The sequence below is a fragment of the Vipera ursinii genome (genome assembly GCF_947247035.1).
Source record: "Vipera ursinii genome assembly, chromosome: 6".
In the NCBI taxonomy this organism is placed as follows: domain Eukaryota; kingdom Metazoa; phylum Chordata; class Lepidosauria; order Squamata; family Viperidae; genus Vipera; species Vipera ursinii.
Genome location: NC_139515.1, coordinates 71,105,162 through 71,122,741, shown reverse-complemented (window position 1 = coordinate 71,122,741; position 17,580 = coordinate 71,105,162). Strand labels below are relative to the sequence as shown.

At 38.9% G+C, this 17,580-nt stretch overlaps 1 protein-coding gene across 2 annotated transcripts in view; it reads right to left on the bottom strand.

The window, feature by feature from the left end:
- AGK (acylglycerol kinase) overlaps positions 1 to 17,580 on the bottom strand; it is a 57,231-nt gene that overhangs the window by 26,210 nt on the left and 13,441 nt on the right. For both annotated transcript variants that reach the window (XM_083365479.1, XM_083365478.1), the window contains exons 5-9: positions 11,863 to 11,938; positions 11,225 to 11,317; positions 10,439 to 10,471; positions 3,712 to 3,806; positions 711 to 780 (exon numbers count right to left, since the gene is read on the bottom strand). In XM_083365479.1, the coding sequence (XP_083221605.1) occupies positions 711 to 780; positions 3,712 to 3,806; positions 10,439 to 10,471; positions 11,225 to 11,317; positions 11,863 to 11,938 (367 nt within the window). The remainder of the gene's footprint in view (positions 1 to 710; positions 781 to 3,711; positions 3,807 to 10,438; positions 10,472 to 11,224; positions 11,318 to 11,862; positions 11,939 to 17,580) is intronic.

Genomic DNA, 17,580 nt, shown 5'->3' with positions numbered 1-17,580 from the left:
ATAAACTAAAAATTATTGATAAATATAAGAAAGTTATTTTTTATTTAATTGATATAATAAGAATTGTATTAATTTAAATATGAGACAGTAAATACTAAGGGGCAAAGAGAGGAAACATTTAATTTAATACTTTGAGATCTGTACTAAAGTTATTTGTATGTTATTGAATTATTGACCAACCCAGCCACCACGTTGCTTTTCAAATATTTAAATGTAAAACTGGAAAATCAATAAAATTTTCTTTAAAAAAATAAAGATAGCGAGATATGCTTCACAAAGTGAAATCCTTGTGTGTTTTGGCAGTGGACAAAGTTATCTGCACCAATAACCAAAAAATTAAAAGCAGAATTGCCTAGCTAAATAATCAATCAAATACCTTATGCTGTCTATGTGAAGGCAACTGTATTTTTCATATCTATATCTATCTATCTATCTATCTATCTATCTATCTATCTATCTATCTATCTATCTATCTATCTATCTACCTACCTATCTATCTATCAAATTTGCATTATAATAGTATGTTAAGCATGCCTTAATAATTCCTTTGCAATATATTTCTTTTGTAGACCTTAAAAAAGCCATTTTATATTACCTGGTTCTATCAAAACAAGTAATCACAATGGCATATGATCCAAAATAAGAATTTGCAGGTGTAGAAACAAAATAACTTTTCAAAAATATAACATTTGCAAATGAAATATTGCTACCTTGATCTGCAATACATCAAGTTGAACTCTCTCTCCTCTCAGTATGGACAATGTGGCATCAGTGATACATCTTAAGGGAAAAAAATAGAGAATAATATAGAAGTCAAGCAATAGTCCTTACACATATTAAAATCTATCTCCAGTTAAAACATCTTGTATAGCATTTCTGGAAAAGTGTTATGCTGAAAAGTTTGCTATCAGTGTTGATGGCCTTAGGCTCAAGTGATTGTCAGCCAAGCCTGATATAATTAGCATCTCCTAACCTAGTAACTTCTAGAATTGTCTGCTAATATATTTGAACAAACAAGCAAACAAATAAAGGTGTTGGAACTTAACACCTACCATTATGTGGCATGTAGGGACTGCAAACTTTCCAGTTTTGCAAAATAGTTTGGTGAACTTCAATACCTTGAACTTCAGTATCATTCTGGAATGTTTGAAAGGATTGGGAATTGGAGACTGCTTCTTTCTTGAGTCTAACTGGACTTACGTTAGCACTGTTTCTGTAGATGTCCATGAAGATTCTCAGTAATCAAAGTCATGGTTGTCCCAAAGGTGCTTTTTTCCTTTCTTGTTTTTCCTTTGAAGGTGTTTCACTTCTCATCCAAAAAGCTTCTTCGGTTCTGACTGGATGGTGGGGAATGGCAGGATTTATACCCCCTGCAGACAGCTGGCCATTTGCATTTTTTTAGCAAGTCGTTTAAGCCCCATTTGCACTATTCAGGTGACTCTGACAACACAGGTAAGCCTCCAGGGGCTTCAACGACTGATTAAAAGAATGCAAATGACCAGCTATCTGCAAGGAGTATAAATCCTGCCATTTCCTACCATCCAGTCAGAGCTGAAGAAGCTTCTTGGATGAGAAGTAAAATGTCTTCAAAGAAAAAAATAAGAAAGTCCAGTTGCCTTGTGAAAAAAGCACCTTTGGAACTATTTCTCTAGGCATCTTCATTGGCATCTTATTTTCCAAAATTCAAAAAAACCAAGGACAACCTCGTGATCAACACAAAGGGAAGGCTTTAAGAGGCCTTGATGCTTCCCTATTCTAAACATTAGTAGGCTCCAGACAGAAATACCCTACACTTGCTGGGAAAACCGTCAAACCCAAAGCCTGGCGTGGACCAATTTAATTGCTCTTTTCTTGTAATGGTATGTGGGAATGACCTTGAGGGACAAGAGGAAGAGTCAAAACCAGACAATGGTCAGACAAGCAGCAGCTGAGTCAGTAGAAAAAAAAATAGGTCTGTGGCAAATGTCTCAGAAGTTGACCCTCCCTAGTTTCTTGGATTACAAAGGTGGTGAGAAATATACTTTCAGACTTGCAAATTTCTGTTAATGTAACATTACAATAAAGCAGAGGTAGTGTATTTAAGGTGTGCTTCTTGTCCGGACTATCTTGCAAGGCTGACATGTCTCCATGTTTGTGGCATCAGCCAACGCCAGTCACCCAGAAGTGGCATGTATCTTTTTCCCACCATTGGACCATGACCATGTCAAAACTGAGTTGCTCTGACATTTAAACCAAACTTAATGTTTTTTCCCCAATCCCCAACACATTGGGCCTGTGATTATTTGGACAAGCCCATGGTTGCTCTGGTGGCCGCCTTGTAATCTTGAACAGGGTAGAACAATGGCTAATGACTCTCTTTTACCGGTCTACTATAGAGAGCATCCTCTTGTACTGTATTATGGTTTGGTATGCTGATCTGACAGCCACGGATAGGAAAGCATTACAGAGGGTGGTAAGCACAGCACAAGATATTGTGGGCTGTCCCCTGACACCACTGGATAACATTGCCAGGGCTCGCTGCCTTGGAAGAGTGAGGAAAATTCTCAGGGATGACTCACACCCTGGACGGTATCTCTTTACTCTCCTACCATCAAGTAGGAGATATAGGAGTATAGCCAGCCGTACCAACAGGCTGAAGAACAGCTTTTATCCATGGGCTGTTAGGCTTTTGAATGGGAAATAATTTTATAAACTTTATGCATGATTGACTTGCGAGGCCGGTGTGTTGTGCAATTAGCTCACACGGTGTAATAAGATGGAGAGTTTGTGTCACTGTAAGTTGGGGGTGGGGGCATGAAGGGAGGCTCAGCCAATCTCAATGTATACATGGTTGTACTTTGACAATAAAGGTTCATTCATTCAACTTTCTCACAACAATTCTAGGGACAGCAGATTGAAATCACCCAACCAATCAGCCTAGGTGCCTCAGCCGTCAATCCAGAGGTGAGATTGAACAGTTAGGCAGGGATGCCACTATGCAGCTGAAAGGACCAGACAACACAAGCATCTCCAGCTTGTTCTAAGTCTTCCCAATCTAACATCAGATCATCTGAGTCTAAGTGTCTGTCAGGGTTGCCTGATAGAGAAGAATCATTCTTCTACACCAGGGGTAGGCAACCTCGGCTCTTTTATGACTAGCTTAGCTGACTCAGGAATTCTGGGAGTTGAAGTCCATAAGTCATAAAAGAGCTGAGATTGCCTACCCCTGTCCTACACTGACATCTTGGAGTTGAGGCTGATGGAAATCAGGTGGATCTTTTTCAGACATCTCCCTCCATCTTTATTCACTTATGTCAGTAATACCCTCTTTATCCCTAATCAAATCATGAATGACATCAGCCTTATTACAAAAAGAAGTGGCATTAACTTGAGGAGGGCTTCAGCAAGACCACCAAGCTGGGATCAGAGTGATGGAAGGGGTGGATTGGTTTTGTAAAACATGCCAAGCAAAAACCAAATAAAGTGCATTATCACTTAGTGTGATCTTCGTAATAGATTTTAAGCTGTTCAGATGGAGATTTGTATCTTCATTAAGCAACAGATAGGAACGCTTTCAGAGCAACCGATTTCATAATATTGCTAGAAAAGTAACAGAGTCCATATACTGTATCTGCAAAACACTTTTTAAAATACAAATAGATTAATAATGAAATATACTGTTTTAAGTACTGAAAAAGTAAATGGACTTTCAATCAATGAATTCATACTTACTGGACTTGGTTATTATTCTTAGTATAAAGTATATGACTTAAAGTGCTGCTCTTTCCAAGAGGAATGAATCCAATGGGAATTTTACTGAAAGCTGCCTGGGAACAAGAACAAAACAAGTCGCATCAACTTAATTCAACTCCCATTTTTCACGGAGCACAATTTTGCTAAATATCATCTCCCCCTCCTCCACTTTTTCTCCATGGAATGGAACAGGCAGGCACTTCCTGAGAGACTGTTGCAAAGAATGGCTCAGAATAATGGATTATTTTGACAGCCCTCCAAGTGTTAATTGGTTCCAAAGCACGCTTTGGTAATCATTAGGCGCATTGTTATGAAAAGCTGGCACACAGGCCCTAATCAACGTATGATTCCATTAGGAACCAGCTATCGATAATAAAGTGGAAGGTAGCATCTGGGCCATAGAGGAAACATTTATGCCTTGTTGGTATCCAAGCAAAGTAGAGACAGAAATAAACACTGTAATTCAAAGCATCTTTCCCAGTAAAAAGAAAGTTCAGCAGCCCCCTGGCAATCAAACTGGTTGAACATGAATATACAATTAACCAACTCTTTTTAAACACATAAATTTACAAATGGTTCTTTATCTCTGCCAACTGGAGAAGAGGGAAAGAACAGAAGGGGACACAGTATGGATACAGAAGTGATTTGATTAAAAAGAAAAGAAAAGAAAAAAATCACATGATGAGTCATGGCTTAGAATTTGAAGTTTCAAATGCAGTCCCGATTTCTCTGGATATACAGGTAGTCCTCAAATTATGACCACAATAGAGCCCAAAATTTATAGTGCTAAGTGAGAAATTTGTTAAGTGAGTTTTGTCCCATTTTACGACTTGACACATTTGTTAAGTGGATCACTGCAGTTGTTAGTAACACGCTTGTTAAGTGAATCTGGCTTCCCCGTTGACTTTGCTTGTCAGAAAGTTGCCAAAGGGGATCACATGACAACTGTCATAAATACGAGTGAGTGGTGAAGCATCTAAATTTTTGATAATTTGACTGTGGGATGCTGCAGTGGTCGTAAGTGTGAAAAATGGTTATAAGTCACTTTTTTCAATGCTGTTGTAACTTCGAACGGTTACTAAATGAACTGTTGTAAGTCCCCTTACAGTATCATAAGTTGTGCTCTTTGAAGAGTTATAGCAAATCAAGTTTAATAACCAGGTAACCATAGTATCCTGAGACTCTGCAGATTATTGCAGCTTGTGTCACCCTTTCTCAAAAATCTAATTTATTTCATTATGGTTTTTCATGATTTCTGCCTACACATTTTTCTATTATTAAGTTCTCTACTGCAGTCCCCTTCCTCAATTGACTTTCTCCTCCTACCTCACAACAGGGGAGTCTGGATTTCTTGTCTTTCTGACCAGGGAGTTAATTAGACAGGATGTTACATGGGACTAGGATCTGCAGCATTTGCAGAATACCATTGCACAGAATAGTTTTGGGCTACACTGAAATAACATTGTGACATTTTATTATACAAGGTACAGTTGAAAAAAATAAGTGAATATTTATGAGAAATACTTTTAATGCCAACCCACTAAAAAAGAAAGTAAGATGTGCTCAGCACTGGTAGAATGAAGAAACACCACTAGACAAAGAGATAATCAAGAAGATATTGGACTGGGCTGAAATGGACAGACTTACACTGAAGATCAAAGGGAAAGAAGATACAGAATATTTTCAAACATGGAATTTATTTTATCAAAATAAAAAAAAAGTGGTAGCGACTAAGAATGTAACTTGTATTATTAAGCAAATTAACCCAGACAACATGATGTTTATTAAGCACTACTCAAATGTAATAATAGAAAATTAATTAAAAAAAAATGGGAAAAAAAGATGTGGAGGAAGTTCCTAAGCAGTGACAATGTACAATTTGGTACCTTCACAGAAATAGGAGAAAGGACAAGATACGTTTTCCAAGTGGCTGGGAAAGTGAGAAGAATATGTATCACCTCTATCATATAGCATCAAGAACATATAAGCACCAAACAAAATTAGTCTGTGCTGATGCGAACTCTGATCAAGCTTATTGAAATGATAATCCTCACTTTTTAAGATCATCCTATAATCCTTGGTAAATTAAAGCAGATACTAACTTGCACTAAAGCCATTAAAGCTACTTAATGAAGATTGGTTTATACCTTAAAAATGTTTTTTACTGCCACTTGAATCTCACTTTTGCACCATAATAACGCAATAGAAAGAACAGGACCTATCCAAAAAGAAACCATGCTGCTTCTTATCATACCGTTCTCAAGACACAAAGAGTTGTTGTGTTATCCTGCCATTGATGGCAATCCAGACATACAAAGTAAATACTTCTCAAGTGTGAAACAGTGCTAGAGTGATAGAAACATATTCTCCATCACTCTGTCACTGACCCGTTGTTTATTTATCCAAGAATGTTTTCCCTGTGTGGGTAATGTGAAATAGATGGAAGGACTTCATAATGGTCTTTGGTAAGCTGCCACAACATAATTTATTTAATTATTTGTATCCTGCCTTTATTATTTTTTGTTGTTGTTGTTGTTGTTGTTGTTAGTTGCGAAGTCGTGTCCGACCCATCGCGACCCTATGGACAATGTTCCTCCAGGCTTTCCTGTCCTCTGCCATCTTCTGGGCTCCATTTAAGCTCACGCCTACTGCTTCAGTGACTCCATCCAGCCACCTCATTCTCTGTCATCCCCTTCTTCTATTGCCCTCAATCTTTCCCAGCATTAGGCTCTTCTCCAGTGAGTCCTTCCTCCTCATTAGGTGGCCAAAGTATTTGAGTTTTAGCTTCAGGATCTGGCCTTCTAAAGAGCAGTCAGGGTTGATCTCCTCTAGGACTGACCGGTTTGATCGCCTTGCAGTCCAAGGGACTCGCAGGAGTCTTCTCCAGCACCAGAGTTCAAAGGCCTCAATTCTTTTGCGCTCAGCCTTTCTTATGGTCCAACTTTCACTGCCATACATTGCAACTGGGAAGACCATAGCCTTGACTATACGCACTTTTGTTGACAGGGTGATGTCTCTGCTTTTTAGTGTGCTGTCTAGATTTGCCATGGCTTTCCTCCCCAGGAGCAAGCGTCTTTTAATTTCTTGGCTGCAGTCCCCATCTGCAGTGATCTTGGAGCCCAGGAAAATAAAATCTGTCACTACCTCCATTTCTTCCCCATCTATTTGCCAGGAAATGAGAGGGCCGGATGCCATGATCTTGGTTTTCTTAATGTTTAGTTTCAACCCAACTTTTGCACTCTCCTTCTTCACTCGCAACAAGAGACTCTTCAGTTCCTCTTCACTTTCTGCCATTAGAGTGGTATCATCTGCGTATCTTAGGTTGTTGATATTTCTTCCAGCAATCTTAATTCCAACTTTTGATTCATCTAGCCCTGCCTTTCTCATGATGTGCTCTGCATATAAGTTAAATAGGCAAGGCGACAGTATACAGCCTTGCCGGACTCCTTTCCCAATTTGGAACCAATCAGTGGTTCCGTGTCCAGTTCTCACTGTTGCTTCTTGGCCCGCATATAGGTTTCTCAAGAGACAAATAAGATGTTCTGGTACTCCCATCTCTTTAAGAACTTGCCACAGTTTGTTATGATCCACACAATCAAAGGCTTTAGCATAGTCAATGAAGCAGAAGTAGATGTTTTTCTGGAACTCTCTAGCTTTCTCCATGATCCAGCGTATGTTGGCTATTTGATCTCTAGTTCCTCTGCCTCTTCGAAATCCTGCCTGTACTTCTGGTAGTTCTCGATACACATACTGCTGGAGTCTAGCTTGTAGGATTTTAAGCATAACTTTACTAGCATGAGAAATGAGTGCAATGGTGCGATAGTTTGAACATTCTTTGGCACTGCCTTTCTTTGGAATTGGAATGTAAACTGATCTTTTCCAATCCTGTGGCCACTGTTGACTTTTCCAAATTTGCTGGCAAATTGAGTGTAGCACTTTTACTGCATCGTCTTTTAAGATTTTGAATAGCTCAGCTGGAATACTGTCACCTCCACTAGCTTTGTTGTTGCTCAGCTTTTCTAAGGCCCACTTCACTTCACATTCTAGGATGTCTGGCTCGAGGTCAGTGACCACCTCATTGTGATTATCAGGGACGTTAAGCTCATTCTTGTATAGTTCTTCTGTGTAATTTTGCCATCTCTTCTTAATCTCTTCTGCCTCTGTTAGGTCCCTGCCATTTTGGTCCTTTATCATGCCCATTTTTGCATTGAACGTTCCCTTCATCTCTCCAATTTTCTTGAAAAGATCTCTGGTCCTCCCTATTCTATTGTTTTCTTCTATTTCTTTGCACTGTTCATTTAAGAAGGCATTCTTATCTCTTCTAGCTATTCTCTGGAATTCTGCATTCAATTGGGCGTATCTTTCTTTTTCTCCCTTGCCTTTTGCTTCCCTCCTTTCCTCAGCTATTTGCAAAGCTTCCTCAGACAGCCATTTTGCTTTCTTGCATTTCTTTTTCTTTGGGATGGTTTTGGTTGCTACCTCTTGTACAATGTTGCAAACCTCTGTCCATAGTTCTTCAGGCACCCTGTCTATCAGATCTAATTCCTTAAATCTATTTGTCACCTCTACTGTATATTCAACGGGGATATGATTTAATTCATACCTGACTGGCCTGGTGCTTTTCCCTACTTTCTTCAGTTTAAGCCTAAACTTTGCAACAAGAAGCTCATGGTCTGAGCCACAGTCAGCTCCTGGTCTTGTTTTTACTGACTGTATAGAGCTTCTCCATCTTTGGCTGCAGAGCATATAGTCAATCTGATTTCTGTATTGACCGTCTGGTGATGTCCATGTGTAGAGACGTCTCTTGGGTTGTTGGAAAAGAGTGTTTGCTATGACCATCGTATTCTCTTGACAAAATTCTATCAGCCTGTGCCCTGCTTCATTTTGTACTCCAAGGCCAAACTTGCCTGTTATTCCGGTTATCTTTTGGCTTCCTACTTTAGCATTCCAATCCCCCATGATGATAAGGACATCATTTTTTGGTGTTAGTTCTATAAGGTGTTGTAGGGCTTCATAGAACCGGTCAATTTCATCCTCTTCAGCACCGGTGGTTGGGGCATAGACTTGGACTACTGTGATATTGAATGGTTTGCCTTGGATTCGAACTGAGATCATTCTGTCATTTTGAGGATTGTATCCCAGTATTGCTTTTCCTACTCTTTTATTGACTATGAAGGCTACTCCATTTCTTCTGAGGGATTCTTGCCCGCAGTAGTATACCTGATGGTCATCTGAATTAAATTCACCCATTCCTGTCCATTTTAGTTCACTGATACCTAAGATGTCAATGTTCAGTCTTGTCATCTCTTGTTTGACCACGTCCAGCTTGCCTTGATTCATGGATCTTACATTCCAGGTTCCTATGGAGAAAAAATCTTTACAGCATCGGACTTTCCTTTCACCACCAGACATATCCACAGCTGAGCGTCCTTTCGGCTTTGGCCCAGTCGCTTCATTCTTTCTGGCGCTACTAGTACTAGCCCTCTGCTCTTCCCCAGTAGCATATTGGACGCCTTCCGACCTGAGGGGCTCATCTTCCAGCGTCATATCGTTTTGCCTTTTGGTACTGTCCATAGGGTTTTCATGGCAAAGATACTGGAGTGGGTTGCCATTTCCTTCTCCAGTGGATCACGTTTTGTCAGAACTCTCTGCTATGACCTGTCCATCTTGGGTGGCCCTGCACGGCATAGCTCATAGCTTCATTGAATTACGCAAGCCCCTTCGCCACGACAAGGCAGTACAAATAACTTAAAGTGGTGAACGTATCCAACATGCTATAACTTTGGGGCAGTTTTTTCCCCCCAACTATAATTTTTTTAAAAGAACTGAAATATGATTGTTTGCATCAATTCTAAAATATAATTTTTGTCTTTCCATTGATCATACCTCTACACAGCAATTTTTTAGTTCTAGTTGATAATGATCCCTTCAAATATTTGACTGAATCATTAAAATGCCTCCTCCTCTCTGTTGGGGGTGGGGGGGGTGGGGCGGGTAAAGTTCTAGTAAAACATGGAATAAGTTATGTTAATACATAAGCTGAAATTCTTGATATAAAGCCATATATCCTCCAGTTTCTCTTGACTGATATTAGAAGTGGAAGTCACTCAGTAAGATTATTCCAATCCAGATTCCCTTAATATATATTCAGCATATAAGTTAAATTAGTGGAGAAGATACAGCCTTGTTACATTCCTTTGCCAACCTGGAACCATTTTGTTTTGCTATGATCTGCCTGTATGGTAGCTTCCTGTTCTGATTATAAGTTTCTCATGAGTACAACGAGATATTCTGTGATTCTGTTATATTTAGTTGAAGCTTATCAAAAACTGATCAACTTCAAAACAAAAGGCTAATTTTCCATAAGATAAATAGTTTCCACTTTGTTTCATTTCAAAGTGAAGATGATGGCTCATATAAAAGCAATGCTTCTGCACATAGAAATACTAGCATCTGGGCTCCATTTGTGTCTCCCTCACATGTGGAAGGTAATTCTATGATAACAGCCTCCGCTTCCATCATTAAGAATCAGGAAGACAGGGGACAAATTTACCACTTCAGGTACAATTGATGAAAAACTAGATGAAACACCAAAAAATTAGTAGGGCTTACAATTTAATATTAACAAGTAATAATTACCGACTATAAAAATTACAGGATAGCTAGAATTTTGGAATTAAATTTGCACTAGAAAAATATACCTTACCTCATCTGTTCTTCGGAGGAGCCCAGTTATAACCTGAAAAGAGAGAAAAGGAAGGAAGGTGTCAACGCTGCTCTCGAATGTTATTGCTTGACATGAGATGAAGAAGTAGCTATTTCATATGTTAAACTTGTGTATTGCTTTAAGACTTGTGTATTGTTTTAGTTTAAAATTGGTGGGAGGGAAGAGTAGGAATGCACTTTGAAGGCCATTTGTCTCTCTAAAGAAGATAGGAAGGGAAGCTGATTCTTTAAATTAATTGGAGAATATGATTAATGACAAAATTAGAAAGGTGGAGAATTGTGTTTAATTATATTGTGCAAGGGGCGGAGATTTCAGATTCCAGCTTCCTTCGAGCAAGCATTTGCCGGTGTATTAGGCTAATAAAGGACTTTTAAGGTAAACAATGCCTCAGAGTCACTTGAAAAGCCCATACGTTGGAAACTTGATGGAAGGAAGGAAGGAAGGAAGGAAGGAAGGAAGGAAGGAAGGAAGGAAGGAAGGAAGGAAGGAAGGAAGGAAGGAAGGAAGGACTTTACTTTGTATATTTTTTAAATACAAATATGCACACACATGAAGAAGAGCTTTTGAACATGTCTTGTGTACATGAGCCCATAGGTTGAGATAATCTGCAGACTTAGAGAACAGACAATCTCTTCTAGTGATAACTTAAAAGTTTACAATCACCCAAAGCTTCCATATAACTTATGATCAAAAATTAAAAGTTTTTCTGTTTTCAATATAGATTAGGTGCTGGAGAAAAGATGGGTAGAAAAATTCTTACAGTACCTCTTGCACTGTTCCATCTCCACCTGCAATGATGATCATATCAGTGTTTTCCATCAGCTCCAACAACTTCTTTGCTTGCCCTTCGTAATCTGTCTGAGTTAACAAGAAAGGTCACAGAAACACATTGCATTTAATGCTCTTCTGCTTCAAATGAAAAGCCATGCAATATATTCTTTATACAACCTTCACAATGCTAACTCCGAACAGTTTTAACAATTTCACCTTTTCCCTGCCTTTCGTTTTTAACAACCTCATCACCAGACTCAAGCCTTCCAAATGAATATATTCTGAAAGAGCCAAAATACCATTCTTAACCAATCTCAAAATACTTCGTAGCAGTTCTGAGGTTGGGGGTGTATTCTGCTTCTTAAAGCAGAATTACCAAGTCTTCTGCCTGCATGTTGGGATAAATAACTGATACTCCAAAATACTATAATATTATATCTATCCTTAAAAATTAAAGACTTAGCTTTTACCTTAAAAAGATATGGTTTATTTTTGAAAAAAATAGTAATTATCAACTAGAGAATTTATTTTCCTTTTTCCCCTAGGAAAAACTGGGTTGTGGCTAAAATATACCAAAAGAGGGATTTTTTTCCCCCAGGAAGAGACACTGCAAATCTCTCTTTAGTCTTTACCTTTACCACAGTCACATCCAGACCAGATAAGTGGAGAATTGGGGCTGCGTTCTTTTCAAAAAGAGTCCTGGCTTTGCTAGAAAGGAAAAAGTGCAGATAATGTAGGAGGCTTTTATTCAAATCAGTTGTGTTAAAGCAGAAATGTCAAATTCTTAATAATAATAATAAATGCAATGTGCAATATGTCCCTAGCAAAATATAGCAGCCAAGGAAATCAAACAGAAGCCATCATCTAAGAACCGGTCTTGTTTTTTCAGTTAAACCCAGTAGCTATTTGACATTTCTTTTTATATGTAAAATGAGTCATCCGTCTATAGCTCTAAAATGCCTGTAATTCACACTTCCCATCAATAAAAACAAATCTGTGGGAAAGGAGATTAACAAAGAAATGATGACACCAAACCATACATACTTAATTTATTAAATTATGGTTTTATCTTGTCCTAAGAGTATCTTACCTTTTGGCACCAGGGACCGGTTCTGTGGAGAAAGGTTTTTCCACGGACCGGAGAGTGCGTGGTTTTGTCTGCTGCCTGCATCCCACAGATGGGGCTTTGCTTGTTTGTGCATACTGGCTGTTGGCATGCCGCGGCCCAGTACAGGTCCACGGACTGGGGATTGAGGACCCCTGTCTTAGAGAATCAGTTTCACGTAGTAGTTAAAGCATCAGGCTTGAAACTGGGAGATTGTGAGTTCTAGTCCTGTCTTAGGCACAAAGCCATCTAGGTGACCTTGGGCTAGTCACTTTCTCTCATACCTAGGAAGGTGACAATAGCAAACCACTTATGAAAAACCTTACCAAGAAAGCTGGAGGGGTTGAATGGAAGAAAACAAAAGTGCATCTTAGGACACCATATCTGCTCCTTCACTTCCTCTCCCCAAAGTCCACACAATTTTATCCTAGTAAACTTCTTGATGGGAGATAAGATAGGCAAACAGAGTGAATGCCCAAAGTCATTCAGTAATCTTCCTATATAAGCCGGGATTTGAATGTGGATCTTCCTAGTCCTAAAACAATACCCTCTCTGTGTTACTGTACTACTTTTCATTAGTTTAAAATGAAGATTAGATACTCTTAAATATGATGATGTGAGGCGTTTCTCCTATTTTTAAGAAGTTAGGTTAAATTTTCAGTTTAGCTAAGTAGACAATCTATTAAATGTCAATCACAGGGGCGATACAGATAACACAGATGTGGGATGTGCACAATGTATAGCCCACTTAAATTTTTGCTGAAGCTTCAGAACAAAATGTAGAGTTCTCCCCATTTTCATTGTCTTTTAACTAATTGCGCCTTGGTGGCGCAGTGGGCTAATGCCTCCTTAAGTAACACCAGCTGCCTGCAATTAGTGCAGGTTCGAGTCCCACCAGGCTCAAGGTTGACTCAGCCTTCCATCCTTCCGAGGTAGGTGAAATGAGGACCCAGATTGTTGGGGGCAATTAAGCTGACTTTGTAATAATGCCGCTTGGGGTGTGTGAGTGAAAGCCCTAACAAGCAGGCATATACATAGAATGAAGGCTACTGCTAAGCTTGTAAGCCGCCCTGAGTCTTCGGAGAAGGGCGGGATATAAATGGAATTAAAATAAATAAAAATAAATAAATAATTGGTTGGGAAGGATCTTGGCACATTTTAGTCGCCAAATGCTAAAACCAGTCATATTAGAAAAGGCAACGAAGACCAGAATTGGTGTCCTAATAAAATCTTTCTGCTGACACCAGTCCCTCTTTGAGAAAGAGGGGCAATTCAGAAATGCAAAAAATAACTAACTCATCATTTTATCTAGTCTTATCGTAAGACTCCTGCACAGATGCCTCATTAAAATACCTTTTGCAGGTAATCCTTGCCTTACAACTTTTCATTTAGGGGTCATTCAAAGTTACAATGGCACTGAAAAATATGACTTACAGCCAGTCCTCACACTTATGACCATTGCACCATTCCCCACAGTCATGTGATCAGAATTTGAATGCTTGGCAAACCAGCATGTATTTATGATGTTTGCAGTTCCTGGGGGTCAATCCCAGGATCACCATTTGCAATCTTGCCAGCTAGGTTCCAACAAGTCAAGTCAACGGCAAAAGACAGATTCTCTTAATGATTCACCAGATCTGGCCACATGATTCACTTAGCAACTGCACTGATTCTGATTTATTTAACCTGTTAACAAACTTTTGAGATGAGTTGGGCATACCTTTCTCGCTACAGTTCTGACTCAAAAACATAAACACCTTCCATGTAGCAAAAAGCTAGAAAAAAATTACAGAAATCTTGCATTCTTGCCAATACCAACAGCTACCAATGCCCAAATTTTCTGAGTTTGTTTCTCATATCCAGTACAGAATGCGAGTACTGAGTTTATAAGAAATGTTTATAAACTCCAGATTTCTTTCTTGTACTTGCCCTGTTTCAAAGGATGACTATGAAATTCAGTGGTAGTCTGTCATATAGATAAATTGATAAGAAAAACTTCTGCTAGTACAGGAACATTGGGAAAAGTCAGCATCTCGAATACTGACTGAGAGGTCTATGGTACTTTCCCATGCATAATTATCTAGGGTATCATTCCTATCACTCAAAGAGAAGATCTTGAATATTTTTTCAGACTTTCTGGGAGAGATCTCAGGTTTCTCTGTGTAAAGCTACAGAACCTGCAATAAAAGTGACAGTCTAATCATGTACTTGCTGGGTTGATTTGTTTTGAGAAGCAAACTAACTCATTGTGGAACACCAGCGTTAGATCTTTTTTATTAGCAGGAAGGTGAGGGAAACAGGAAACTATATTTTCCCAACAAAAACATTAACAGCTACTAGACAGAATTGATGGAGAGGCATTGTCACAGCCAACTGAATCTCCAGGGCAGAAAAGTAGACTACAAAAGAGGTATGGAAGATGCTGAAGAAGAAGAAAAAAGATGGGAAGAGAAATTCAGCTAGTTCTGATTCCCAACGGTGCAACTGCGTGCCGCAAGTGAAAAGGAAGTGAGTGAAAACAAAACCTACCCTTGCATGTAATGGCCAGACTCAGCTAGAAATTATTCTGATGGGGTGTCTGCACAGATGCAATACCCTTGTGCGTGATTCACAGAGATTGTGATGAAAAATCATTGTTATACATTTGTGTTTGGCAACAGTAGGAAACACAAGGCTAAATAAGGCTAAACGAAGAGGGGGGGAAAACTAAAGGGGAAAAAAACAGTCACAACTTTGGAAACTTCTGCAGACTTGTTGGATAAGAGAGGGCATTCCAGAAGTACAGTATGTCAGCAAAAAACTAACCAAGGTACCATAAACCTTCATGTAATGAATGTATGGATTGATTCTTAAAACACTTATAACCCGAAGGAGAGCTAAGTTGGTAGGATGCAGGCAGACAGCTCATGAACCAAAATAGAGAATCAATCAGGAAGACAGCAATTTAGGTGCCTGTAATATAATACAACGGATTCATGGAATACTTAATCAAGAGAAACAAAGCCTTTCTGGAAAGCTGGGAAACAACTGAAGAATACAGTAAAGAAGGCTTGAATATAGCGTTATTTTACTTGCGTTTTCCTTATGGTGAGTCACTCATTCAGCTGCCAAGAGACTATATTATCTTTCTTCAAACTCACTTAGAAATAGCCACTTTATAGGACTGAGAGATTCTTAGGTTTAGGGATAGAAATGTTTAGAGCGATTGTATTTGCATAATTTATTTTTCTTATTCTGCTACTGCATTTACATAATCTTTTTTTGATTGTTCTGCTATTGCATTTACATGATTTATTTTTGGTTATCCCTGCTGCGGAAAAAAACCCCAAAGATATATAGTTTCCAAGAATATTATTCCATTCAGAGCCCTAAATGAACGTTATACAATGGCAGTTTAGAAATGGTTTAATTATATGAAAAAAAAGAAACAAAAAAACCCCCAGGAGGCTCTGTAGTGAAAACTTATGAATAAACCAGGCAAATTTTGACTTTCAGTCAACCTATTTATTTTAAGTCATACTTTCTACATCTTTTAAAATGATAAACTTGATGACAACCTGGACTGTGTGGGCATTTAATTTTATACAGAGCCAATAAATTAAAATAGATAACCAGTGGATCCAAGATTACAGATGGCCATGATCTCAGAGCTCCCAGGGTGCCTTTGGACCAATCACTATCTCCCAACCTAACTCATGCCATAGATCTATTGTTGGGATAAAATTAGTGTAGACACCCAAATTACCTTGTAGTTTCAGAGAGAAAAAGAGGGACATAAAGACAATCAGTCAATCAATCTGCTGGAAAATAGACAAAACTGGCAAACTGTAGAACAAAACCAGAAGTCTGAGCAGTGGTGGCCAAGAAAATATGAGCCCAGAGAAAAAAGCTGTTTTGTCCGAGTTTGTACAATCACAGAATATGATAAGTATGATTTTGAATCCGGCTCCTGGCTATGTCGTTTCAAATTATATTTGGGTTTACATCCACAAAGGAATAATTCTCTAGAATGTAATGGACTGTTTTTCCCTTGTTGATCACAAATAAAGATATTGATATTCTAAAAGCTAGGAAATCAGAAGAACTATCTGAGCCCTATCAATTCATTTGCTATGAAGGAGTTCTTTGCTTACATAGAAGTTTTCTAAAATCTTCTATAGATAATCCTTGGTGAACAATTGTTATTGGGCCTGGAATTTCCATCAATAAGCAATAGGGTTATAAAGTGCAATGTCATGTGACTATATTGCTTAGCGACAGCAAATCCCAGACATCCTCATTGAGCTGTTAAGCAATTACTGCAGGTCATTAAGTGAGGAGCTTCTAACCCTGTCAGCTTCCAATAAAGTCATTGGGGAAGCTGGCAGGAAGTTGCAAGTCCATAATGTAAGCAAGCTGATGAGTGGGTAAAATGGCTGCTGCAATGTGCCATGAGTGCAACTGGAGCAGAGATGGGTGCTGCTGGGGGTGGGAGGATGCGCAAGCAGCTGCTATGGCTCCACACAAGCACAGCTGGGCCAGGAGTGGCTCCTTTTTCAAACTATCTCTTAAATGAATTGGGCCTTCTTCCCCCCCCCCAAAAAAAAAATTGTGCAAGTGTAACAGGAGAAAAAACAGCAACATTTCCAGCAGTGGAGAAAATAATTATAATCCCACTTATTAAGGAAGAACAATCAGTTTTTGCACAAGGAGCTCTTTGGAAGTAGTCTAAGACAGGGGTCTGCAACCTTGACAACTTTAAGACTTGTGGACTTCAGCTCCCAGCTGAGGAATTCTGGGAGCTGAAGTCCATAAGTCTTAAAGTTGTCAAGGTTCCAGACCTCTGGTCTAAGAAAAGAGACTGAATATTTGTGGCATACCCATTTTGTATGGAATAATATTTGGAGTGTTATTACATTTGCATATGACATGCTATATTTATGTCTTGGTTATCCAACAATCCTAACCAATTATCCTGCAAGTAGCATACATAATCAGCTCTCTGAAGTTGTGTACCCACACTTTTTGTGTCGTGCAAAATAAAAAAAAGACTCTGGAACAAGCCAGGTTGCCTTGGATTACATGATATAGGAAGCTTGACTAAGTAACTCATAGGCAGTTCACTTGTCATTTTCACTCATGACCATACTCAGAAGGTAGAACACAGAATATAGAATAATGGTGTTGAAAGGGACCTTGGAGATCTTCTAGTGTCCAGCTCCCTGGTCAAGACCCTCTACCATTCCAGATAAATGGCTGTCAGGTC